Below are 27,396 nucleotides of genomic sequence, written 5' to 3' on the forward strand. Positions count from 1 at the left end.
TTAAAGACAAGCAATCAGCCTGATCACCTCTGCAGTCAAGCAAAACCAACATCCAAAATATTACCATACCCAATAAAACAAAATCATGATTTACCACACATTTAATAATGTTCCTATGACACTTGAGCAAAAAATTCAAGGTAGAATTATTTTTAATGCCAAGTTTGGGCTATCCCTATTTGGCCCTAAGTAAAAGTAAAGATGCAGGGAAGAGGAAAGCACACATTGGGATGAGGAATCAAAGGAGTTGTAGTATCAAAGGTTAATAGGCCAATTTTATTAGAAAGTGAGACCCTGAGACCATATTAATTATAATTTACACATTTATTTTTGATTAATTCTTAAATACTTGAACTACAAGTGAAAATAATCTGTTAAAAAATAATACCTTTAATTAGTCATGGGCATCTCAGATATTCTCAAAAATGAAATCAAAGAGGAAATAACAGGTTTAAAAAAATAATTTGAGTGTCTCTAATCTCTTGTGGGCTATAATAATACAGCAATCTCTTTACACATGTTTAATGTAAATAAAACCCTATAAAATTAGTTAATAATTGAATTTTTATTGGGTCATCAGATAAAAAGTATTATGAATTTATGAATATTATAATTAATACTTTAATAAATCCAGACTTTATTTGTTATATAATAGTTATATATTTGAGAATGTGTTACTTACTATATGTGGAATACAAATAATAATTAATAATATAACTCATAGGGACAATGACCTACATTGCCTAAAATTTGATTGTAGAAATTTTCAAAAATCACTTTTTGATTAAGGTTAAATAAAATGTCATTTAAAATATGTATCTTATTTTATTTCCATTTATATTTGAGCATAATCAATTGAATTTTGATTAATTTTGTATCCTATGTTAAGATACTCGATTTCATTGCCCAATTTGTTGGAATATTTATTGTATTGAAATGATATTCAGAGAAATTATTCAGAAGTTTCATTTTAAGGTAAAGACATGACTTTTATATATTCCTTAATTAGTATTTGTATTTATTTACTCATTTTTTGAGGATTATGGCTCTTGGAAAAATGTTAAATAAACACAGAATTGGATATTAAAAACAAGTCCTCTGTTCACAATTATTTGGTAGAAAATTATTTACCTTATAAATTGTAGTAATTTCTAATCAGTTTTAGTTACACTAACATAATACTTTTTAATATTTTATATTTCCACAATTAAGTCCTCGCTATGTAGTAAAATTACATGAAAGCAATCATTTCCCTCCCTATTAATTAGACAACAAGGATATGTTTGAGGATTAATTCATCAAAAATGGTACTGAATATGTAATCAGAGTGTGGGTACAAATGTGGATTTACCACTTATTATTTTTACAGTGATTGACAGGATATAGGCTCTCTGTTGTTTTGGTTTTACCAAACATAAATAATGTTCCTATGACACTTGAGGATACTATGCTCAAGTGTCATAGGAACATTATTTAATTTTTAAAAATCAGAATAATAATGGGACTTAACCTATATAGTTATTTTTTGTATTAAAATATTCACCTGTGTAAAGTGTGTCATAATATGTAATACATTGCTTGTGTCCTTTAAAGTGTCGTCATTATTATTCTTGGTGATGAGAATGTATTATTATATTTTATATTTTGAACCAAAAAGAATAAATATATTTTTGGTTTCCCTATAAATTTGTCAGTTACACAGAATTCATGAGGCATACTAAACAAATGGATAAATAAATAAACAAATAATATCATAGCCATATGCAATAAAAGTACACCTAAATTTTAACTTTATAAGTGATAGCTTCTAAACATTAAAAGCCATGCATACTGCCTAAATCTGTAGAAATTTATTTTTTATTATTAAGATACTACATAAAATTCTTTAGACTCTTACACTGTGTTGGAAGATAAATTCCTTACTGAAAGAAAAATTTTAGTTTTCTTTTCAAGTAGATATCTTCTAGAAATTTATTTGTCATATTTTGCCATCAAAATTTGTACATGTCTGAAGTGAAAGATATAATTGAGAGAAACATTCTGAATAATTACAGGAATGACATATTTTCAGGAACAGGAGGAATTTTTTTTTTTTTCTGTAGCTATTTCTCAATGCAATGTTCATACCTTGGCCTAAGGTTTACTTGGAAGGTTTAACTTGTCTTTTCCCTGCTTGTAGAAGTGTAACTGAAGTGCAACAGGTGTGTAAAAGTAATTAGAGAGAGATGGAGGTTTATAAAGTTGAAATCCTTATACCTAAGTTATTCAAAGTGTGAAAATAATCATATTTGAAATGGATAAGGCTCAATGGTATTAATTGAAAATGTACATTATAGATTTAAATACATGGATGAGACAAATAACACAAAATTAGGATTAAAAGTTTAAAGTACGTTCTTGAATTAGCAAATATGAGGCCAAAACAACAACAAAAAGTGTTGACATTGATTCCTAACAGATAGAAAAATTTCACACTCAAAATGGTTTTTAAAGGACTTCAGCTTTCAACAAACATGGAGTAACAAAAACTAAGTATCTTTATAAGAGCAAGTAATTGGAAAATCACACAAAATTTATAAAATGACCTTCCTTAGATATTAGAAAATGAGAGGTAAATTTCACAAGCTTCAAGCCTTTCTGTCTGGAAGCAATTCTTTGGCACAGGACCTGGTTTCAATGTACTTTTTTTTTCCCTCAAAACTTCAGGTGTGCCTAAGTCAGTCCCCATTATAGTTGTGCTGAGATGGTAGAACCTTTAAGGGTTGGTCCTAATGAAAGATAACTAGGCCACTGAGATAGCTCCCTTAAAGGGATTAATGCTGACCTCACAAAGTGGGTTATTTCTCATAAAAGTAGTTTGTTATGCAGTAAGGCCACCCCATTTACTTGCTCCTTCTGCATGAGGCCTTTTCCCCACTTATCTTCCATAACGTGAGGCAATTAAGGGGGTGCCCTCATCAAGCACGACACCACACTGATAGGAATGGCCAACCACCAGAATAGTAGGCTACATAAAACCATTTTTCTTTATACATTATCCCCAGTCAAAGTAGAGCCCCAAAGTAGAAATACTGCTAAGTTGAATACAGGCAAGTAGAGTTTAAGAAGGCTGAGAGCACTAGCTTTTATGGAATAATTATAGAAATTAGAGAGTTAGGCAGGAACTTTCAGATCAATGATCTGGATTTCATCCAGCCATTATTGTTCAAGGATAGGTAAAACTTCTGGAGGAGTTGTTATTTAAACAACTGTAAGCTGTTAATTCTCAGAGGCTACACAGTTTGGGGGACCATCATGGTGGAATATCCTCACTCCCAAAATATGGTATCTGATGGAAAACTCAGAGATTTCACAATCTAAAGATTTATCCATGAAGTGAGGAGTACACTAGACTATTCCAGAGAATTTTAAAAGAGGTCTTGAGGGATGAATGATTTCACAAGAATCTGTTTAACTGAAGAGGGGGGGGGAGGGGCAGAGACAGATAGATACAGATGCATTATTTAAAGGATGAAAAAATAACTTAAAAATATCAATGAAATCATGAAGCATGTCAAGAATGAGAAAACTATGGTTTATAAATAGGAGAAACATCATTCAACATAATCTTATGAGAAAAATACTGATAATATAATTTGTAGTTAAAGATACAATTCCTATATTTAATTATCCAAAGACAAAAACAAATAAAAGAGAAAAATATGATAAATAGTGGCATGAACCTATAGATAGAAAACTTTAATATTTGAGATATTCAATTTATTACAAAGTTGGTAAGAACTGTTTTTCTCTATATTATATTGTGTTTGTTATATACTGAGGTTTGAACCTATGGCCTACTATTCAGAGCTAGATCCCACTTTTTAAAATTTTTATTTTCAGAAAGGATCTTGATGAGTAGTCTAGGCTGTCTTAAAACTTGGAGTCCTTACTTCTCAGCTTCCCTAGTCACTGTGACTACAGTCCACCATTCCTGGCACACTATAATTTATTGTTATACATTGTCAAAGGTATTTAACAAATAAAATGAAGAAAATGAGTCTATACCATTCAGAAGAACAAAAACATTAAATTTTAATGTAGTTAATATTATTCCTTCTACTTATCTACAGATTCAATTTTATACCTGCAAAATTATAGGTTAATTTAATTTTAGAAATTGACAGGATGATTTTAAAATTCACATGAAAATGCAACAATCAAGAATAGCAAAAGTGACTTGAAAAATAAAAAAAAAAAAACAAACCTGCAGAAATAACATTTCCTGATTTTAAAACTTTACTAATCCATAGTAATTTACACGGACATTGGAAGAAAGACAGGTAGAGAGATTAATGAACTAGAATCAAGTGCAGAAGTAAATACTTATATCATGGTTTATTGACCATAAAAAAGACACCATGACAATTCCAACTTGATAAGTACTTTCAAACAAATGAAGATGGATAACTGCCAAATACCACACAAAAAAATGACCCCAGACTGGACCATACACACACACACACACACCATTAACATACTGTGTTTTTAAGTTCATATGTCCATATATACTTAGATGTATGAACTTAAAACCATGGTCTTTTAAAATAAAACAGGACATAATCTTCATAATATTACATTTTGCAAAGTCTTATTAAATTAAAACAAATGTGCAACACAAAAATAAATATACACATATTGGACTTCTTCAAATTAAAAAAGAATGTGCTTCAAATGGTATATTCAAGAAAGTGAAAATATAACATAAATAAGAGAAAATTTTTATAAAAAAACAGGAAAATGTGAAATAATTTAAATGATATAATATTAATCATGCAAAAATGGTGTGACGATTGTAATCAATCAAAGTTATCAGAACAAGAACAATTAAGGGAGAGGAAAAAGGACCTTCTATAATAGCACAGGGTGAGTTTGTTAATAATAAATTAAATTTCTAAATATATGTATACTTTGTGTTCCTAATAATAGCTGGGAGATGCAAAAGCAAATAAGGGTATGAACTACTAGTAGAAGGCAAAATAAGATTGGTACTCTTACCTTCTCTGATATATTTCCCAAGAGAATGTTACTTAGAGGAGAGCTGCAAATAACTCACATGCTTAGGACACAGATAGGTTTTGGTATTGGCTGTTTAAATTCTAACAGTTCAGCTATTTTATTAGCCATTCAATAGTTGTTTATTTTATTGCAATTGAAAGACCAATGAAAACAGATCTGCTGGAATTGATTTGTATTTATCTCCCATTCCACACCACTTAAGTGGTCTGGCCAGGTGAGTCAATACAGCACAGCACTGTTCTTTTATTCAGATAGATAGCTCTTAAACCAAATCCCAACTCTTCAGTTTTCATTGAATCTTTAGCAAGGGTCTATTTTCCCCAAATCTTAGATCTTTATAGTTAACGGAGTATTGAAATTATTTAGTTGTCGAAATTGATGAAGATTTGTGTGAAGTGTTGCATAATTCTCTTGAAACTTAATAGGTAGTAATACATTTTAAATCTTGTCACTTAGTGAAATTTTCAAACTTTATTATTGAAAAATTTCTGGGAAAATTGAAAAGAGTGTTCCAAAAATGTGAATGAGTGGAGTGGATGTTTAAAGACAAAAAAAAGTTGGAAGTAGCCATACACTTTAGGTAATACAATAATAACACACATGTACAAAATTTTAAATAGGAAGGTCATCAAATAGGCTAATTTATAAGTCATAATATTTTGGGAGCATTATTGTAATTTCAAATAAAATTTAAAATAGATGACAGGAAATAGCAATATTTCTTATTTGGATTAGAAAATTTCCAGGTATGATGAATCATGTCATGTGGAAGGAACTCTCACTTCCCTTTGAGCCATTCATTCATGCAACAAATAGAGATTGAAAATTTTCTGTATGTCACTTCCTGTTCTGAATGTTTGGAATTTATTATCATGCAAAGAACCCGATATACCTGTTTTCATGGAGTTTGTTATCCCTCAGCTAATTCAATTAACCTAATTCAGTTAAAATTTATGCTGCTTCATCACATTTGATGGATTGTATTTTCTAATGAAAAAATATGGTGAAATGGTTCTCTCATAGCCTCCCCTTTCTCTATCACACAAGCAAGTGCACGCGCATGCGCACACACACAGTTTTAAATTGATGACAATGGATTTTTTTTTAACTATGTGTAAGATTAATTCACAAACTTTGGCAGTAATCTTCAATTCAAGACAGTAGTTACTAAAGGAGTATTTATTTACTACGAGCCTGCTTTCTGAGTGTTGACAATAAAATAAAATCTCATGAAGGTGTTTATTTATGAGGAACTCACAGCCTAGTCAAAGTGTTCAGGTCAGAATTAAAATGTTGAAATTTTCAGAAGATGCCATACAAACAGTATAGAACTCTATACATGCCATAGAAGCAAAAAGTAAAAAGTCAAAGAGGTGATATTTGAGATGAATTCATTAAAGAGAAGTATAAAAGTTCCTGAATATTTGAGTAAGAATTGGACTACGAGTGAAAAGTATTATTGACAAAAAAAAAAAAAAAAAATCAGGAAGGATTTGCAGGAAATCCTGCTGACCTCCATTTAGCTCCTTTTCCTTTCTAACTTGAATCAGACTTTTAAATCTTCAACTCTTAGATTGTCTAATAATATAATAGAATATGTACTAACTGTGTCAATCTCTTTCATCCTCTGTTTCTAGCAATTGCAGTTGCAGTGAATCTCTTTCAATGTCTCCTCTGGACCACTCCCAGGATATTCATAAATGATTTTCCTAATTTTATCTTTGCATTCATCTTTTAATTCATCATTGTTTTCACAGAATAATCAAGTAGCAAACAGTTAAACAATTTATTACCAAGGCTGAGTCGTATATCTCTCCTGATGGTAAATTAGCGATTCAACTTGACTAAAAATATTCACATTTTTGAAAAACATATTGAAATAACTGAAATTAAAATTTACAAATAAATTTCAGCTGCTGCAGTGGTCTCGACCCATAATTTCAATTATTGAGAGGCTGAAGCAGGAGGATCACAAGTTTGAGACCAGCATCAGCAACTTAGTGAGTCCCTCAGCAACTTAGTGAGACCTTATCTCAAAATAAAAAACAAAAGAACTGGGGATGTAACTCAGTGGTAAAGTTGCTCCTGGGTTCAGTCCTCAGTACCAAAAAAAAAAAAAAAATACGAAACAAAAACAAAAACTAACAACATGGATTGCAAAACATATGTATGTAAATTATAATTTTACACACAAGTTGTAAAAAATTATATACTGTAGAAATTTAAAAACTCAGTAAACTTCAAGTATATCCATTTGATTGTATTTATGTTACTGAAGATATAGGCATCTGAAATGCTGTCAAAGGAGATAGTGAAAGTTGAGTGCATTCCTTTAATGTACGACAAAAACAACTCATTATTCTGCTAGCATTGTCAGAAAATGATGTACTGGCTCCCATCATATTGTAAAGGTCAAAATATTTTTAATTCATTGAAGGCAATCAATAATTTTCTAGTGATGACATTCTGAAATATTTTCTGCCCAGGAAGATGTCAGTGCAAGTAAATTTGGAGAAATGTAGTCATACTAGTGTAAATACTATCTGGAATACAAATTAAATGGAAACATTTCTCTGTCACTTCCTACTCTCTGGGCACCTAAATTATAGATATTGTCTGTCTCTATTTAATCCTGTTTCTTGAAGAGTCCTGGTTTAAATTGTAGTCACATAATCTTGATGATCCTATCAAGATATACAATGACAAGCACCTTGTCATTGAATCGAAGAAGATTTGTGCCACTTTGACCATTAGAAATGGCAAAAGAAACACTATATGACTTTCAAGGCAAACACATAAAAGACATGTCACTTATTTCTAAAATTTTTCTGAAATATCCCCTTTGAAGTCGTGTGTTTGCCAAGAAAGCAACCTGTCTAACTTGAGATTTTATTCTTGAGGAAGCCAAAAGTGAAGGGAGAAGTTCTGAGTAAAAATTTTAGCCTATGACCCCAACATGTCCATCCTTTGAATTATCCCAATACTCACCTAAGTGAGTGATGATACCAGATAAATTTGCCTCCCAGTCATTCAAGTCTTCCTAACTGGGGTCCCACTCATTATGGATCGAACAAATCACATTCAAATTCCTGAAGTGTAATACAGTAGTTTATTTTTTTTTTCCAGTACTACATTTAATTTTGTTGATAACACAGGCAAGACTTCCAGAAATCTGGGTATCCCAGCTCTGAAGACTGGGAAGTTCAAGATCAGAATGCTGATCAGAATGCATGGTCTTCATGCTTCCAAGATGGTCCTTTGTTGCCTTATCATCTGGAGGAGAGGAAATCTGTGCCCTCATGTTACAGAGGACAGGGGCAAAGCAGGGCAAACTCTCCATCAAGGACTTTTATAGAGGCATCTAATTTCACTCATAAATGCATAGCCACCATGATTCAATTACCTCTTCATAGCCATAGTCCTTGATATTGTTACAGTGGGATTAAGTTTCAAAATAAATTTTTGATGGAATAAAAATGTTCAAACCATAGTATATGGGTAACAGGTAAACACTGGCTTTTCCAAGTGTATAACCCAGAGCAATTTGTGTATGAATTCAATAAGCTTCATTTTTGTTTTTTGCCCATAAAATAATGTTGATGAAGGTGCCTAAATGTATTGAGTGAATAAATGTTATAAATTCATGTTTAATATTTAACATTTTTTCAGGTTTTAAGATATTTATGATGATTACTTTGATTATAAATGTTATGGAATATTAATGATTTCTATTAGTAATTGAATCCCACACTTTTTCCCCTTGACTTCCACAATGCTTTTTAATGAACTGGACCTTGAAGTTCAACAATGAAGAGAGTTATGAAACTGTGATAAAACTACATTGATTTTACTAAAAAAATTGCCACATTGTCTGTCACATAACAGGTGGTTAATGATTACTTTCTTACTAAAGTAACAATGAAAATTTCAAGTTGGTTTTACATCTTCTTTACACAGATATAGCAAATTCTGAATTAATAAGTTTATGAACAATTACTGCCATAAATTACAGTTGTACATATAGTTATGTAAAATAATTTTGTATCATGAATTATTTATTTATATGTATCCTCATTTGATTTCAAAAGATATTTACAAAAATATTTATCAGGAAGTACATTTACTCAATTAGTTTTATATGGCCAAAACATTGCCCTTTTTAAAATAAAAATAATATTTTCAAAGATATAAACAATAGTATTAAGGAAACAGAAACATGATTTTTTAATTCAATCTATCATAAGTTTCAATCATTCGCATGTAGCAAAAAGAAAATAAATGAAATTGGCAGTTACTAACATGAAACTATGGTAACAATTACCAAATTTTAAATTAATGATAGTTATTAATGAATAAATATGATATTAAATAGCTTGTATGTACTATGTAATGAATGAATATTGATTAAAAATAAATAACAATTAGTAAATGAGAATAATAGAAATTCACTCCTGGGGATGTATATTATTTTACATCTGTAGATAGCTCAAAAATTTTATAATATCTATATCCTGTTAAATTGAAGTCCATATTCTACATAATTCATTTTTTGGATACTTTTTCATAATCTCAAATGTTCTTTTAAACACCTTCAAAAATATCTGCTGAATGTAGCAGTGACTGTATATATATTTTAATTGGGTTAGCACTCTACTAGTGATGTTTGTTTTTAAGTTTTAAGAAATATGCTAGCTCATAAATCTATGTTCAATTAACTTTTAATAACAGTTTCACTTTTAATAGAGTTGAAAACTGCATAAATGCATACTATAGAACCAGAGACAGGAGCAATTTTTTGTCAGACTTCGTGGTATGCTTCATTATGTACTAAATGTTTTCCACTTTAGTAAGATGTCAAGGTCAGATATTAAGATGCAAATAAGAGAATAAGTTATGTGAGATGGAAAACTATGGGAGTCTCTGTTCACATGAAAATATAGAAAATCGGCAAAATTTGATGAAGTTATACAAATGTTTCTTTAAATAGAAACTAATTTCATAAAAATATAGTTTCTTTTCATGTATGCACAAATTTTTGAGCATATGGAAAAAAAGATTAACTAAAATATTTTCTTCCCTTACCAAACGTGAGACCTGAAATACATAGTCTAGGTACCTTGTCATTGAGTCAAAGAAATATGTTGAGAGAAGAAAAGTAGGGATTAAAGGAGGAATGGAAAGGAAAACAATCCTAAAGCCTAATAGTAAATTTTCTTTTTTAAATTGCAAAGAACTAAAGAGCTTGCATTTGCTGGAAAGCCAAAATCTGTACACTTTTAGACATTTGGTCTTAAATGGGTTTAAGTGGGTATCTACCAAACCCTACCAAAAAGGGTTTAGTAGGTATCTTGTACAAAACTGATATTCAATTTCAAGGTTATAAAAATGATATCTTTTTTATAAATAGTTTTTCTAACAGAAAAATGATGCATGTAAATTCCTAAATAATACTCGATATATTCAAGATGCTGAAGGGCTATTTATTAAATTCATGACCCAGAAAAATGAATGTACAAGGTTTAAGATATACTGGTGCTTCAGGAATAAGGATTGCAAGTCCCAAATTCGTCTCAAAAATTTGGTGAGACTCTGTCTTAATGAAAATTTATAAAGAACTGGGAATTTAGTTCAGTGGTTTTCTTGTTTAGATTTTTTATTTATGCATAATATTAGGATTCATTTTGACATAATTATAAAAGCATGGAATATAATTTGTTTCAATTCAGTCCCCAAAACATTACCTTTATCTCCTCTTCTCCCTGCCCTTTCTTCTTACCTATGCTTTTCCCTCTACTCAACTGATTTTTCTGCTATTTGGTTATAGGTTTTTGTTTTTTTTTAAATTAGTGTTTTGATAGATGATGATGAAATTCACTGGTTATACATATATATTTACATAGAAAAGCTCAGTGGCAAAATATCCTTGGATTCAATTTCAAGTACTGGAAAAAGATATTATTAAAAAAGCAAACATACATATATATTCATTCTATTACAATCCCAGTAAGTATAAATTATATGTGTGTGTGTGTGTGTATATATATATGTAAGTATAAATATATATATTTTATACTTACTGGGATTGTAGTAGAATTTGATGATAATAAATCTGATAATATTTTTCTTCTTAATACTATAATGTAAATGACTAAATAGTCAAGTTTTCTGTGATTTGTGGGATAATTCTTTGATATATCATGAGTGCGTTTTGAACATGGATCCTGCCAATCTAATAACATGGATTATAATTTAATACAAAGAACATGATCTGGGGGGCCTTGAGAAAATTATAAGAGATAATGATTAATCACCAATTTCTGCAATAAGATAATTAAAGAGGAAGTCTTACTAGAGTCATATCTGCTCAATTTTAGTCAATAATAATTGCTTATTATATGATTGAATATATGGTAGCAACCTGCTATCAGTATGATACATAAAAGGCAATATTTTATATTATATATTTGCTATTGTCCATCTATTTGGGTTCTTATCTCTTATCATACAAGAAGCATAATCAGCAGCAAATTGAAAATTATAAGCATATATGCTTGTCCTTCAAAAAAAGAAGCAATACAGTATACTGCAAAAAGAGATCGTTTTTCTCTTAGTGTATAATTTAGGTAATAATTTCTATACACTCAGTTATAGACACTCAGAAATTGTTCTTGCTTTCATAAAAAATGTGAAAGACTGCCATGTATCCATATATGTCATATGAAGATTTAGTACAAGCACTAAAGGGAAATCCAACATCCTGTTTATGATTTCATGATAGCCTGAATGTCAACACATTCCATATACTGATGAAAAACAAAATCAATATTTCTAAACTTCTATGATGCATTTAACTTTCCAGTCAAGACACCCGTACAATGAAGTTAGATGAAATGATAAATAATTCTCTGATCTTTCATAAGTTCTAGCACTAAGAATATAATTACTTTTGGAAAATACAAAGATCTTATATTTCCTATTGCTTTTGGAAATATTATTGTATAAATTCTTTGGAAGAATGTTCATATATTTGCTTATTGTCAAATGTTGTTTACAGAGTTTTTGATGAATGTTCCTCCAAACATGGTCTCACAACCTTATTTTATTAATCCAAGTAAGTTTGAAACTAGTAATATTCATTTTATCCTCAACACAGTCCTTTGAATAAAATAGCACTATTATTTCCATGTTAATGGTGAGAAATAGTTCAAAAAGTCATCTCTACTATTCTACATCGTTGAATGGAGTGTCAGAAAACAGATTCAAACCCAGTCAGACTTTTAAAGTCCATACTCTTAAACACTGGACATTCTACATATGTGGTATCATGTTATAGATTGAATACATCCACATTTTTATTTATTAGAAACATTGTATTGTTAGCTCTGCTTTGCAAAGTAATAATCAAAATCCCTAGTATAATTACTTCTCACTTGCATTGACTAATTGGCAAAAATCAGGACTTTCACTTGGTTTGCTGAATTCCAAATTGTGTTCTCACACAAGATTCTTGGCACTGATTAGCTGATATTTAGGCACAGATTCCAACAAAGTACTCCAGGTCAGTAGAATTAAAGGGAGAAAATGTCATACTCAGTTACTTATCTAATTTAGATTCCCAATGTCTTTCAGAACCTATTAGAAATCAGCATAAGCCTACAATCCCAACAATTTTTCTTTTACTTTTTCTCTACATGTATCATTATGTTATTCAAGTAAAAATATATATAAGCTAAGCCTCTCTCTAAAGAGAGAATATTAGTATATGATTCACAGGTAAATTCTAGGAGACTTCTTCTCATAGTGTATTTTATTTTCAAATTAAATTTGCTTGAATACACATGCATATATTTCTTTTGGAATTTATTATGAATTTTAGTTTTTATTTTATTTGTTATCATTTTGGCTTTTATCTTGATAAATTTTGGTAAAAATTCTCTCATGATAGAGACGATACATAGTAATAAGGTTTTCCCTGAATATAAATATAACTTCTGGATTTGCATAAGATAATATTTTCACAAAGGATGTATGTTTCCAATTTATTTTAATTGTAGAAGGATTAAATGAATTACATCTGCTAGTTGATAGCAAAAAATCTTTGAAATGTCTCTATATTAACCTTTGTAGAGCTACCTAAGTACTTAAGTTCCATAACTAACTTTCTCATTATATATGTACCAAAAATAATGAATAAATGAAATCTTATGAGGATTTAGTTTTAAACCATTTCTGGGTATACACTTCTAAAACTGTTTTTAAAATATCATAGAATCCTGTCGGATTTAGTATTTATATTTACTACTCTAAATTTACATTTTATGATTTATAGTATGTCTTGAAATATTCATGTGCATATACATATGCTATTATAGCAACATGTAACATACAATGACAGAATAATGTCCAATCTGCTGAGTAATTAAAAAGCATTAAGACTTGTATGGCAAAATGGAATCCAAATGAAATTTCTTATTTGAAATATCCTATGTTAAAAAGATGTTTTAGAGTCATCTCTTCATTTTTATAGTCCCATTTTTAAAAATTTAAAAATCATCTTTGTTCAATTAAGTAGATACTGCAGGTAACCTACAACAATAGAAAATTCAGCGGAGCCCAAGGTAGTGAGTTGCATATAAAGAAGGATCAAGTCAGACAGTAAATAGTAGTATCCTGGAACATGATTATATTGATTTTTCATAGCACAATTACACTTTTATAAATTGTATTACGTATGTGAATCACTTCTCATTCCTGCTGTCTTTCACCTTTTTCTTTCTTTATGGCAATCACTATAATGATGCCTTGCATTAAATGCATTGTAAAAATTGTGCATTGTTTTATGATAAAATGTTAAAGTTGTATTTTGAATAGATGTATACTCATACATGAAAAGCAAAATGAAGTAAGCAATATAGTTTATTTATAATTAAATATTCCATTTAAAACTTTCTTTACATTGTTTTCATGGTGTTATTTTGCATTCTGAATACCGTAATATTTCATATATCTATGGACTGCTCTCAGTGTCCTGCAATGCCACCTATGCTGACGTTGTATATGAATTTTCGTATCTGATTTTTACAACAATTGTCTGAGGCTGCACTATTATTTTCTTCATTTAAGAGTTAGATAAATAAGGTTTTTTTCAGAAATATTAAATAATTTGAACAAATTGTCAAAATTAGAAAATAGGAAAAAGGAAATTTTTACTTATTGAGCCTAATATACTGCAATATTAAATTCTATAATTATATTCTAATTTTAGTGTTAATCTGCACTTTTATATATTGCAGTTTTAATTTTTATTGGAGTTTTCAATTTACATTTTAGATTTCAATTTACAACTGTAAATATCAAATATATTACTGTGGCACTAATTCATATACTTTCATCTAAAAGTGATAGAATTCTTGGTAATATCCTTCTGGTTTTTCTCCTACATTTATCTATTTTCTGAATTAGACGCAATTATATTTAATATCATATATAACCAGTTAAAGCATTATTGTTGATATGTAAGGATTGATTATTCTTTAAAATGTGGTTAATTAAATAAACTTTTTGTTTAATAATTATTTTGCTTTTTCTGTGTGCAAATATGCATCTAGCTCTACCATGTAAAGATTAGAAGAAAAAACCTGAATATGTTGATATTGATGTTTATATATTGATCATGATGTCCAGTAGACAGATCTTAAATACTTTGCACACAAAGGAACATGCTGTCCACTAGTTCTTTGTTTTATAGAATACTGATTTTTACTAAATGTTAAATTCTATGTGATGAATACTAGAATTTCAGTCTACTAATGAGATATCACAAAAAATGAGATGGAACAAAATACACACCCTTATATAGTATTTCCACTATATAAATCCAAAAGTCATAATATTAGCTATTGTGAATTGTGCTGCTATAAACATTGATGTGGCTGTGTTCTTATAGTATGCAGTTTTTAAGTCCTTTGGATATAGACCGAGGAGATGGATAGCTGGGTCAAATGGTGGTTCTATTCCCAGTTTTCCAAGGTATCCCCATACTGCTTTCCAGATTGGCTGCACCAATTTGCAGTCCCATCAGGAATGTATTAGTTAGCCATTTTTGCCACATCCTCACCAAATCTTCTTGCTGTTTGTATTTTTAATAGCTGCCATGCTGACTGGAGTGAGATAAAATCTTAGAGTAGTTTTGATTTGCATTTCTCTAATTGCTCGAGATGATGAATACTTTTTCATATATTTGTTGATTGTACATCATCTTTTGAGAGCTGTATGTTCATTTTTTGGCCCATTTATTGATTGGGCTATTTGTTTTTTGGTTTTTAGCTTTTTGAGTTCTTTATATACCCTAGAGATTAGTGTTCTATCTAATGTGTGAGGGGTAAAAATTTCTTCTCAAGATGTAGGCTCTCTATTAACCTCACAGATTGTTTATTTTGCTGAGAAAAAAAAAAACTTTTTAGTTTGAATACATCCCATTTATTGATTCTTGATTTTAATTCTTGTGCTATAGGAGTCTGGCTAAGGAAGTTGGGACCTAATCCAACATGATGGAGATCAGGGCCTACTTTTTCTTCTATTAGACACTTGGTCTTTGCTTTAATTCCTAGGTCCTTGATCCACTTTAAGTTCAGTTTTGTGAATGGTGAGAGAAAGGGGTGTAATTTCATTGGTTGCATATGAATTCCAATTTTCCCAACATAATTTGTGGAAGAGGCTATATTTTCTCCAATGGATGCTTTTAGGGACTTTGTCTAAAATATGATAATTGTAATTTTGTGGGTTCATCTCTGTGTTCTCTATTGTATACATTGGTCTACAGTCTGTTTTGGTGCCAATAACATGCTGTTTTTATCACTATTGCTCTGTAGTATAGTTTAAGGTCTGATATAGTGATGCCACCTGCTTCATTCTTCATGCTAAGGATTGCTTTACCTATTCTGGTCTCTTATTTTTCCAGATGAATTTCATGACTGTTTTCTATATTCCTATGAAGAATGCCATTGGGGTTTTGATCGGAACCACAAAAAATTGTATAGTGCTTTTGGTAGTATGGTCATTTTGATAATATTAATTCTGTCTATCCAAGAGCAAGGTAGATCTTTCCATCTTCTAAGGTCTTCTTTGGTTTCTTTCTTTAGGGTTCTGTAGTCTTTCACCTCTTTCTTTAAGTTGATTATCAAGTATTTTATTTTATTTTATTTTTCTGAGGCTATTGTAAATGGGGTAGTTTTTCTCATTTCCTTTCAGAGGATTTCTTACTGATATACAGAAATACCTTTCATTTGTGGGTGTTGATTTTATACCCTACTACTTTGCTTTGAGTCTTCTAGGTATATAATCATATTATCAGCAAATAGTGCTAATTTGATTTCTTTTTCCTATCTGTATCCCTTTAATTTTTTTCTGTCTAATTGCTCTAGCCAGTGTTTCAAGAACTATGTGAAGTAGAAGTGCTGAAAGAGGTTATCCCTGTATTGTTCCAGTTTTTAGAGGGAATGTTTTCAATTTTTCTCAATTTAGAATGATGTTGGTCTGGGGCTTTGCATAGATAGCCTTTAGGATGTTGCAATAAGTTCCTGTTATCCCTAGTTTTTCTAGAGTTTTGAACATGAAAGTGTGCTCTACTTTGCTGAACACTTTTTCTGCATCTATTGAGTTAATTATATGATTCTGATCTTTAAGTCTATTGGTGTGATGAATTACATTTTTTGATTTCTATATGTTGAACCAAACTTGCATCCCTGAGATGAACCCCACTTTACTGTGGTGCACTATCTTTTTGATATGTTTTTGTATTCTATGTGCCAGGATTTTATTGAGAATTTTTGCATCTATGTTTATTTGAGATATTGGTCTGAAGTTTTCTTTCTTTAATGTATCTTTGCCCGGTTTGGGAATCAGGGTGATATTGGCCTCATAGAATGAGTTTGCAATTGCTCCCTCTTTCTCTATTTCCTGAAATAATTTGAAGAGTATTGGTATTAGTTCTTCTTTAAAGGTCTTGTTTCTTTGTTAGTTGTCTTGTGATGGTGTCTGCTATTTCATTGCCTGATATTGGTTTGTTTAAATTGTGTATAATCATCCTGATTCAATTTGGGCAAATCACATGACTTAAGAAATTTGTGGATGCCTTCAATTTTTTTATTTTATTGGAGTACAAGCTTTCAAAATAATTTCTAAGTATCTTCTGTATTTCTGCAGTGTCTGTTGTAATATTTCTCTTTTTATTATGTATGTTAGTAATTTGAGTTTTTTCTCTCCTCTTCATTAGCATAGCTAAAAGTCTGTCAATTTTATTTATTTTTTCAAAGAACTAACTTTTTGTTTTGTCAAATTTTTCAATTGTTTCTTTTGTTTTGATTTCATTGATTTGAGCTCTAATTTTAATTATTTTCTCTCTTCTAATGCTTTTGGTGTTGATTTGTTCTTCTTTTTCTAGGGCTTTGAGATGTAATGTTAGGTAATTTATTTGTTGACTTTTTCTTCTTTTAAGGAATGAACTCCATGTAATGAACTTTCCTCTTATTACTGCTTTCATAGTGTCCCAGAGATTTAGATATTTTGTGCCTATGTTCTCATTTGCCTTTCAGAATTTTTTAATCTCCTTTTTGATGTCTTTTGCAACCCATTGTTCATTCATTAGCATATTCTTTAGTCTCTAGGTGTTGGAGTAATTTTTATTTTTTTATTTTGTCATTGATTTATAATTTCATTTCATTATGATCTGATAAAATGCAGGGTAGTATCTCTACTTTTTTGTATTTGCTAAGAGTTTTTGTAACATATTATATGGTTTATATTATGTAAGGACCCATATGCTGTGTATTCATTTGTTGAAGGGTGAAATATTCTATATATGTCAGTTAAGTCTAATTTATTGATTGTATTTTTGAATTCTAAAGTTTTTTGGGTTAACTTCAACTTTTGTGTGGAAGATCTATCCATTGGTGAAAAGGGTGTGTTAAAGTCACTCAAGATTATTGTGTTGTGGTCAGTTTGACTCTTGAGCTTGAAAATAATTTGACAAACATAGATGCTTCAATGTTTGATATATATAAAATATATAATGTTTGATATATATATATATGTAAATTTATTTATTTTATTTTTTATTATTGGTTTTATTTTTTAAATACATGACAGCAGAATGCATCACACTTCTTCTTACACATATAGAACAATTTTTCATACCTCTGTTTCTATAAAAACTGTGTTCACACCAATTCATGTCTTCATATATGTAATGGATAATGATGTCCATCATATTCCACCACCCTTGTTAATACCCTGCCCCTTCCCCTCCCACCCCTCTCTTCCCTATCTACAATTCATCTATTCCTCCCATGTTCCCCCTCCCATATGAAAAAAAAATGTTCATCATTCTAGCAATTAGAGAAATTCAAATTAAAACTACTCTAAGATACCATCTCACTCCAGTCAGAATGGCAGCTATTATGAAGACAAACAACAATAAATGTTGATGAGGATGTGGGGAAAAAGATACACTCATACATTGCTGGTGGGACTGCAAATTGGTGCAGCCAATATGGAAAGCAGTATGGAGATTCCCTGGAAACCAGGAAATGGAACCACCATTTGACCCAGCCTTCCTTCTCCTTGGACTATACCCAAAGGTATAGTATACCAACAGTATACTATAGGGACACAGCCACATCAATGTTTATAGCAGCTCTATTCACAATAACTAAACTGTGGAGCCAACCTTGATGCCCTTCAGTGGATGAATGGATAAAAAAAAAATGTGGCATATATATACAATGGAATTTTACTCTGCAATATAAGAGAAAAAAAACATGATGTTTGCAGGTAAATGGAAGGCAATGGAGAAGATAATGCTAAGTGATGTTAGCCAATCCTCCCCCCCAAAAAAAAATGCCGAATGTAAGGAGGGTACATATATTTATGATTGTTATGTGTTCTTGGTATAGGTTCCCTTGAACAGTATGAATTGTCCTTTTTTATCCCTTTTAATTAACTGTGGCTTGAAGTTTACTTTATATGATATGAGAATGGAAACCCCTGTTTATTTGCCCAGTCCATGTGAGTAGTATGATTTTTCCCAACCTTTCACTTCAGTCCATTTATGTCTTTTCCTAGGTGAGTCTGTTGGAGGCAGCATATTGTTGCTTCTTTTTTATTAATCCAATCTGTTAGTCTATGTCTTTCAATTGGTTAGTTTAGGCCATTAACATTCAGGGTTATTACTGAGATATGATTTTTATTCCCAAACATTTTTGTTTATTTTTGTTATTTAACTTGACTTGGTTTCTCCTTTGATTAATTTTTCCTTTAGTGTAATACCTCCCCATGCTGATTTTCATTGTTGTTTTCCATTTTTCCTTCATTGGGTATTTTACCAAGGACATTTTGCAGTGCTGGTTTTTTAGCTATAAATTCTTCTACTTTTGTTTATCATGGAAAGTTTTTATTTCATCATCAAATCTAAAGCTTAATTTTGTTGGATACAAGCTGATTGGTTGGCATCCATTTTCTTTCAGACCTTGATATATGTAGTTCCAGGATCTTCTAGCTTTCAGGGTCTGGATTGGAAAATCTGTAATTATCCAAGTTGGTTTCCATCTATATGTAATCTGATTCCTTTCTATTGTGGCTTTTAATATTCTATCCTTATTCTGTATTTTGGGCATTTTCATTTTAATGTGACTTGGTGTGGATCTGTGTTTCATTTGTACATTTGACATCCTGTAAGCTTCTTGAATTTGGTTTTCCAATTAATTCTTCATGTTTGGAAATTTTCTGGTATCATTTCATTGAATAGGCTTTTCAATCTTTTGGTTTAAAACACTATGCCTTCCTCTATTCTAATAACTGTTAAATGTGGTATTTTTATGCTATCCCATATTTCTTGATGTTCCTCTCATGGTTTCTTGCCATTTTCACTATGTGATCTACATTTTTTTCAAGATTATATATTTTGTCTTAATTGTCTGAGGTCCTGTCTTCCAAATGGTCTAATCTGTTGGTAATGCTTTCAATTTTTTTTTTAATTTTGTTTATTATTTCTTTAATTTCAAGGATTTCTGGTTTTTTTTGTTGTTGTTTGTTTTTTAGAACCTCTGTCTCCCCATTGAAGTAATCTTTTGCTTCCTATGTTTTTTATAGCTCTTTGTTGAAATAACCTTTTGTTGCATGTATTTGCTGTTATATCATCCTTTAATTCACAGAATATTTCAATTATGTACATCCTGAACTCCTTCTCTGTCGTTTCTTCTGCTGTGCTGGCCATGAATTCCAATATGTGGTATATTGATTTGGTTGGGGCACTTTCTTCCCTTGTCTTTTTATGTTGCTCATCTGTCTTCGCTTCTAGCTCTGGGGGTCTGATGTGTTATCGTTTTTATCCTGTAGGCTTATAGTAATCCTGTAGGGTTCTAATACCTCTCCTTTGTGGGGAAGAACAATGTTAATAGATCCAAATATAAACAATATACCACATATAAACAATTTATTGCTATTAAATGTTTACAGTTTGGTCACAATGTACAGAAATGTTGAATTCAAATTTGATTATTATCTATAATATAACCAGCAAGTTTGTAAAACAGTTTACAGTTTCTGAAGATGGACAATGAAATGGGGGTGAAGCATAGGGTTATATGCTGTGGAGGCAGGATGTGAGGATATAGAGTTAGTATATCTTAGGAAGTGTGAAAGAGAAATCTCATGGAGAGTGTTAGTGGCAGGAGAATAGACAGGAAGTAATTTTGGGTAGACAACTACATGGGAAGACAGTAGATACATAAAACAAACACACATATGTATTCCAAAAAATAAAGAATGTTAAAATAGTAAAAATTTGAGTAAAAAGAAAAAGAAAGGGCATATACAACACAATTATTATATATTACTCAGGTGTCCCAGTTCTCAAAAATCCTAATTTATGCAAAGTACTTGGTTTCACATATGTTGGGGATGTGAGGTCAGGAGGATAGAGGAGGAGAAGTAAAAGAAAAAAAAACTCAAAGGAAGAAACTAGAATTGTTAATTGTTTTGGTTGGAGATCATTATCTTTTCTGCTTCCCTTCTTACCCAATAGGTGGGGTCATCTCTTGTTAGCTGGTATCTCAGCCCTTAGGATCATGGAGGTAACCATGGTGGGAAAGCCTTTCCTGGTGCAGGACACTTGGAAGTGAGGTGTGGCACCTGCCAGTCCCTGCAGGGAGACTGCACCGTAAGGGTCACTTTTGGGGTCCGCTCTTATGACTTGAATGCCCAGTCCTATTTCCCCATCTTGCCTAAAGATTTCCCATTAACTGGTCTCTCTATTAGTTTCCACACTTTTGAAAGGTCTCCCTCTCTCTTAACAGTTCCCAATTAAGAGACCTATCTCACCTGGGCTTCCATGGGCAGCACCTTCTATGCACTGCACACCTGTCCCACTGAGAGCTGTTTTGTGTTGGGCAGTTATTGTGCCAGGTTACCAGCCACTGGGAAGAGAGGCGAGTTGGAAACCAGGTACCTGGCCAGCTGGAGTTCCAATCTGGGAACTGCCCCCACCAAAGATGGTGAGGAAGGTGACCCAAGATGGAGATGGGCCACTTCCAGCGCTGGAGTGTCAGGTAGGGGGAGCCAGGCAGTGGTGTTGTGCATTGTGTTCAGAGATAAGCTCTGTGGCATGCAGTATTTGCGGCTTTTGGTTGTCTTCAGAGCTTTTGAGATATCCCCAGGTGGAGGCAGTCTTCTGTGCATAGAGGATTATGACAGTAGCTGCAAGTTTGTAAAACACAGTTGGCTTGGGGAAGCCCTATGTTGGTAGATGGGATTCCACACAGGAGTGGCAGCTGGAGTTTCTGTGGGTGGGTAGCAGATGAATGTCCTGCATGGGAACAGACTGGGGTCTGGGAGTTCTGCAGTAGTGCGGATGTGGTGATCCTACTAAGGCACTTTAACCCTGTGTGGGCTAGAACTTTGGGAGCTGGGTGTCAGGCCTGGGGAGTCCTGCTCTGATGCTGAGGCCATGATTTCTGTGAGAGAGCAGCTATATAGGGGTCCTTTATGACACTCAGACAAGCAGTATTCCTACTAGTTGAGACCCAGGTCCCAGAGCTACACAGAATGCTGCCTCCTTCTGGCCTACCATCTTGAATCCCTTCCATGTACCCCTCTTAATCATTAGGTCTTGTCAGTTTTATGCCTTAATAACATCTGGAATCCCATTGTTAATTTTTGTCTTATAGCCAGGTCACAACCATGTGCTGCATGGATCAATGAAACCAATTGTCACTGATTTGTTTGTTTCTATTCTAGTTAGGACCCTTTTATGCAGAATGAAAATCAGATTTCATAATTTAATCCTTTCCATCTACCAGTTTTTAGAAACATTATCCACATAACATATACTGTATCTTAACAAAGAAATTACAAATACATCCTCTCATGTGCATTAGGAACCTAGTATTTTCTTAGTTTATCTTTAATCAAAACTATTTGGAGTATAGAATTCCAAACACCAACATCAAATAAAAATGAAAAAAAAAGGGACTTGTCTCTTATTAATAACAGGACTGTATTTTTCTTGATTTGTCTATAAAGAATTAGACTGCAATCACCAAAAGATCAGAACCATGTCATTTCAAATTTGCTTCCCCAGTTATTAATATAGTTTTGGTATATAGATAGAAAACAATATAGTTGAACACAAAGCAATTAATAAGCACTCAGTAAATTATATTCTTCTAAGTTTCAAATAAAGAAAATGTCTAGTACGGAGAGAGACATACAATGAATGCCATTTCAAATGGATTCTCTAAAGACTTTGGACACTGAAAAATGTCAAGCAAATAGATAAACAAAGCACAATCATCTTCCTTAAAGGGAAAAGTATATGCAGAATTCCCTGCATTCAAGGTATGACCAAGTAGAGGGTAGTAAACCCTGCCATCAGAGGAGAAAAATAAGGCTAAGTTAGAAGAGACGAAAAAATTCATTCAAATTAGGGAAGCAGACATAACAACTATAGAAAACACAATGTTGGAAAAGAAGCCAGTAGACTTAATTAAAGGTCCTCAGCAGAAACTTACACTATAGGAATAGCAGGTTAGATAAATGGGATGTTCCAGAATACAAAACAAATAATGTTGGGTAACTATGTACAAATTAATTTGTAAGCAATTTCTGGTTAACTCTTATCATTTCAACCTCTCACTCTAACCTTTGACTTTTAAAATCAATAGTGAGTATATATGTACTTACATGTGTGTGTGTGTGTGTGTGTATATATATATATATATATATATATATTCACTCTCAATTTTAGTATATGAATATAAATTGCATAATAGTGGATATATACACATACATATATAAATAATGAATATATATGCATGCATACATATACATATATAATAATTCCAATATATAGTACTTGTATGTATATGTATGGAATGCACATATATGCAGGCAGCTACAGGAATAAAAACTTGTTTATATTACAAATTTCTTAGAGAAAATGATATCATTTGGGGGCTATTTCATCTTGTTCCATATGTGGGATGAAATTTGTGTTTTTAGATGTGTTACACAAATTTGGAGGGAAAAACATTCAGATACCCTCTAAAAAAGGGCTGAAAACTGTAAAACCAAACAAGAATAGATGAGATTGATCAGAAATCATGAAAAAGAAGAAAAAATATATTTTTAATATTTACATAATAATAACTCTACGAGATGAGCAACAAGGAAACAGAAACACAGGGTAATGATCTGTTGTGGCTATCAAACAACTTAAAGGGACAAATAAAATTAGTCTTCTCTGAAGGTTTCCCTGACTTTAGGGTGGAAATGCAGCCCAGTGGTGGAGGCCTTACCTAGGTAGAAGTTAGTTTTTGTATGTAGAGATAAAAAAAAAAGTCATTTCATGACTGAAGAGCTATTTTTTAATACACCTCCACAACACATTTTATTATTAAAGATTTTAAAATATATCACCTGTGAAGTGCTTGTATAGAGATTAAGGCCCAAACATACATAAAATATAATTTCTGTCACCACTAAAAAGATAAAGAATATGGGAAAACATAAACCCCAGACAAGCTTTTAATGCAATGCTATAATATAAGATACTCTCTAGTATATTAACTTGGATTTATTGAATTTAATCTTAAATAATTGGATGTTTCCTGTTACTGTTTTTTTGAGAAATGAGCAATCTCCAAACCAGGCTCATTGAAATCCTTACTTTTGTTTTCCATGGTAAGCCAAAAGAAACAATATATATTTATTTACTTCAATGATGGAAAAAACATTTATTCCTAGAAAATCAGTTAAAGGCACAATCAGTAATATTCTTCACACATTGAGGGTCATAAATAGCCCAGTTTTAATACTGGGCTTAAGAAAATATATTTTAAATGGAAACAAATTAATATACCCCCAGAATTACAAAGCTGTTTTTCCCAGTCATTAGGTGTGAGGAGCCTCAAATTCACCTCCTGCCTTAGACTGAAACAGGAGGAGGAGTCAGGGTGTGGCTTCCTGCTGGGTGGATGATATTGTGTGGTAACTATGCATTTGATCATTTGCAAGGGATTTACCCAGGATTTTTCATGAAAAACATAATGCAATATAGCATTATCTAGTTTTCTTATCTGAGTTAAGTAAGCAAATTCTTTGAAGCTAGAGTTTTTAGAGAAAGGGACAGAAAAAATAAAGTAGAAACCTATTGACTTCAAAAATTTTAGAGTTCTTTCAGTATAAAATGAGATGAAAGATGATAACAGAATGGAATAGAAATACTTATTTTTTAAAAGATTTTACAGAATAATATATTAATACCTCATGATAAGATTAGATAGAATAAATTTGTATAGGTATACATTGACTAGTAATATATAAAAACACAATGTTAGAAGGCAAATAAGTCTTCTAATAAAGCAAACAAGCATTACTTATTTCTATCTCTCTATCCCTACACTATAAATTTCATTTATCTCCTTCAATTCACATACAGGCTATTCCAGAAATGAGAATTAAGAAAACACCCTGTGCAACACGTCACTCAGTATTGGCATCAGTGGTCCTTGGGTGGTTCAGGGATTGCATTAGAAGTCAGACTGATACAATGGCACTCCTTTAATAACAAGTGATACGTGATCAGGGAGACAACTCCTTCAAAGATATTGCTTAAAACAAAACTCCTCTGTCCAGTAGGAATTCCAGGCTGTCTGGATTTATTCACATGTAAAACTCAGTAGGCTGGGTATCTCAAAATGGAAATGGGCAGCAGTGAAATGTTCTCTTTCTGTCTACAGTAGTGCAATGGGGAGGTTAGAGAAAGGATTACTTAAATCCATTGTTCCCGAACTTGGTTGAAGATTAAAATTCCCTGGAACTGTTAAGAATTAGTTGTGGCTAGTGTTCTGCTCAAAACTATCTGAAAAAAATAGGACTGGGGTCAGACCCTATGTATCAGGATTTTTTAAAATTCTCATGTGCAGTCACTATTGAGAGCTGTGGACTTACCCTATAATAGAATATTTATTTCAGAGTGATATGTATACTCCCAAAGACAGCGTCAAATCTGTTTTGTTTATTTTAATACAATATAAGATACTTCTTTTAACTCATTTAAAATTATTTTTGTTGCTTTCATTGTTTTAATTTTAAAATTATTTGGACCTGCCTAACATACAGGCTCTCTAAACAAAATCTGTCTTACAACCCTCTCCTTGTGATTACAGAGACCTTAAAACTGGTTAAATCTTCCATATACCTCCTAAACTTTAAATAAATTGAATATCTTACTCAGGCTCACTCTGTTGATGTACTTTAAAGACAGTCCAGTACTTGACATTACTTTTCAAAGCTCTGATAAAACGTACCTTGCTTTTTGTCTTTTCATCTGGAATCTTAGCAGCAATTGTCCTAGTTGGAAATAACATCTGAGCTGGATTTGTTGTGATTAGACTCAAAGGTGGAGGTTGATCACGGAAAACTGATGTCAAACAGAGCTGTACAGTCTCTTTCATTGCTTTCATCTGTGACTCCTAAAAACAGAAGAGAGAGGGGCATTAGCATTTTTACATATGGCTTTGGTCATAATATTCCACTTCCATTCTTCCAACCTACATTTACTTCCCACACAAACATATATCCCAACTTATAGGTTCATTATCCCAATTTATAGGTTCCATTATGACATTCTCCGTCATTCATGTTCAGTCTATTTCTAGGAGATAATGTGTTTAGTGACATATTTTCAACACCAAAATTCAGATTGCATTCTATTTTTCCTCTTGAATTGTCATGATTTCAAACATGATAGATTCCTAAGAAGGAAATATACTCAAGTTATTCTGAAATTACATGCCTTTTTTAGATACATGTCATCTTTCTATTGGCATCAATCCTCTTTATTAAGAATTGCTTCCCTAACAATGCAGGACACCATGTTTCTCAGAATACCTAAAATGTGTTCTATTTCCCCATATAATGGGAAAAAAATGTCTCTGATAGAACTCTCATTTCTTCTGAACTTTGTTTGGCAATAGAAATTAATCTGATGGGCTAATATTACCTGTCTTATATTAGCATATCAAAATATTCCACATCCTTTCATATACAAGAAATAGTTTTATGCTTTGAAGTATCTATATAAATGACACTATTATTACTATTTTACATGGAAGAAAAGAAGATTCAATGCTTTCACACAGGAAGATTTTTGGTTTGAAAACAAGGGAAACTGATTAAGATAGAGGACCATCTGTAACTCCTATCTATCCAAACCATCAATTATTTAAAAATAGTTTTAAAATGTCAGGATTAATAAAAGTCTGAACACAAATAATAGAAAGATCCCCAGTTACTAAACTGAAGATATATAAATATTTTGGAAAAAAAAATGAATGGGCTATTCTTATAGTAACTAAAAAGTAATTTGGGGCATGACCAGATAAATTGGTGTCATATGTATATCCATTTAGAAGCACTGAAGGGTGCCTTTGGACTATGAGAGAGAGGAGAGAGATTAGTCACTGGAACCAAAACCAAAAGACTAGCTGGTGCAAGTGCAGTTACCCTTTTAGCACACACATAGATCATTGCAGAATCAAGGTCTGTGTTCTCACATATGACAACCTCTCAGCGCATTCTTTAATGTTATATACCATGCCCGGTATATATATATCTATATAGCACCCTCTCCTATTTTCTGTTTCTTACTATAAAGCCCTGTTGGTCAATTTCTGGACAGTTGACTTAGATCCTTTCTGAAGCTTGCCATTTTGCTTTTTGTTAATATTTATTTTAAGATGAGAGTGCTTACTGATAGAATAGCAATTCAAAATCACTCTT

At 31.7% G+C, this 27,396-nt stretch overlaps 1 protein-coding gene across 3 annotated transcripts in view; it reads right to left on the bottom strand.

Moving 5' to 3' along the window:
* Window positions 1-27,396, bottom strand: part of Luzp2 (leucine zipper protein 2) — a 477,121-nt gene that overhangs the window by 36,952 nt on the left and 412,773 nt on the right. For 2 of the 3 annotated variants that reach the window (XM_077797695.1, XM_077797694.1), the window contains one exon: window positions 25,923-26,087. In XM_077797695.1, the coding sequence (XP_077653821.1) occupies window positions 25,923-26,087 (165 nt within the window). Of the gene's footprint in view, window positions 1-22,010; window positions 22,047-25,918; window positions 26,088-27,396 lie in introns of all 3 variants that reach the window. The other variant, XM_077797696.1, reaches the window with a different exon arrangement.

This window comes from Urocitellus parryii, chromosome 4, assembly GCF_045843805.1.
Source record: "Urocitellus parryii isolate mUroPar1 chromosome 4, mUroPar1.hap1, whole genome shotgun sequence".
In the NCBI taxonomy this organism is placed as follows: domain Eukaryota; kingdom Metazoa; phylum Chordata; class Mammalia; order Rodentia; family Sciuridae; genus Urocitellus; species Urocitellus parryii.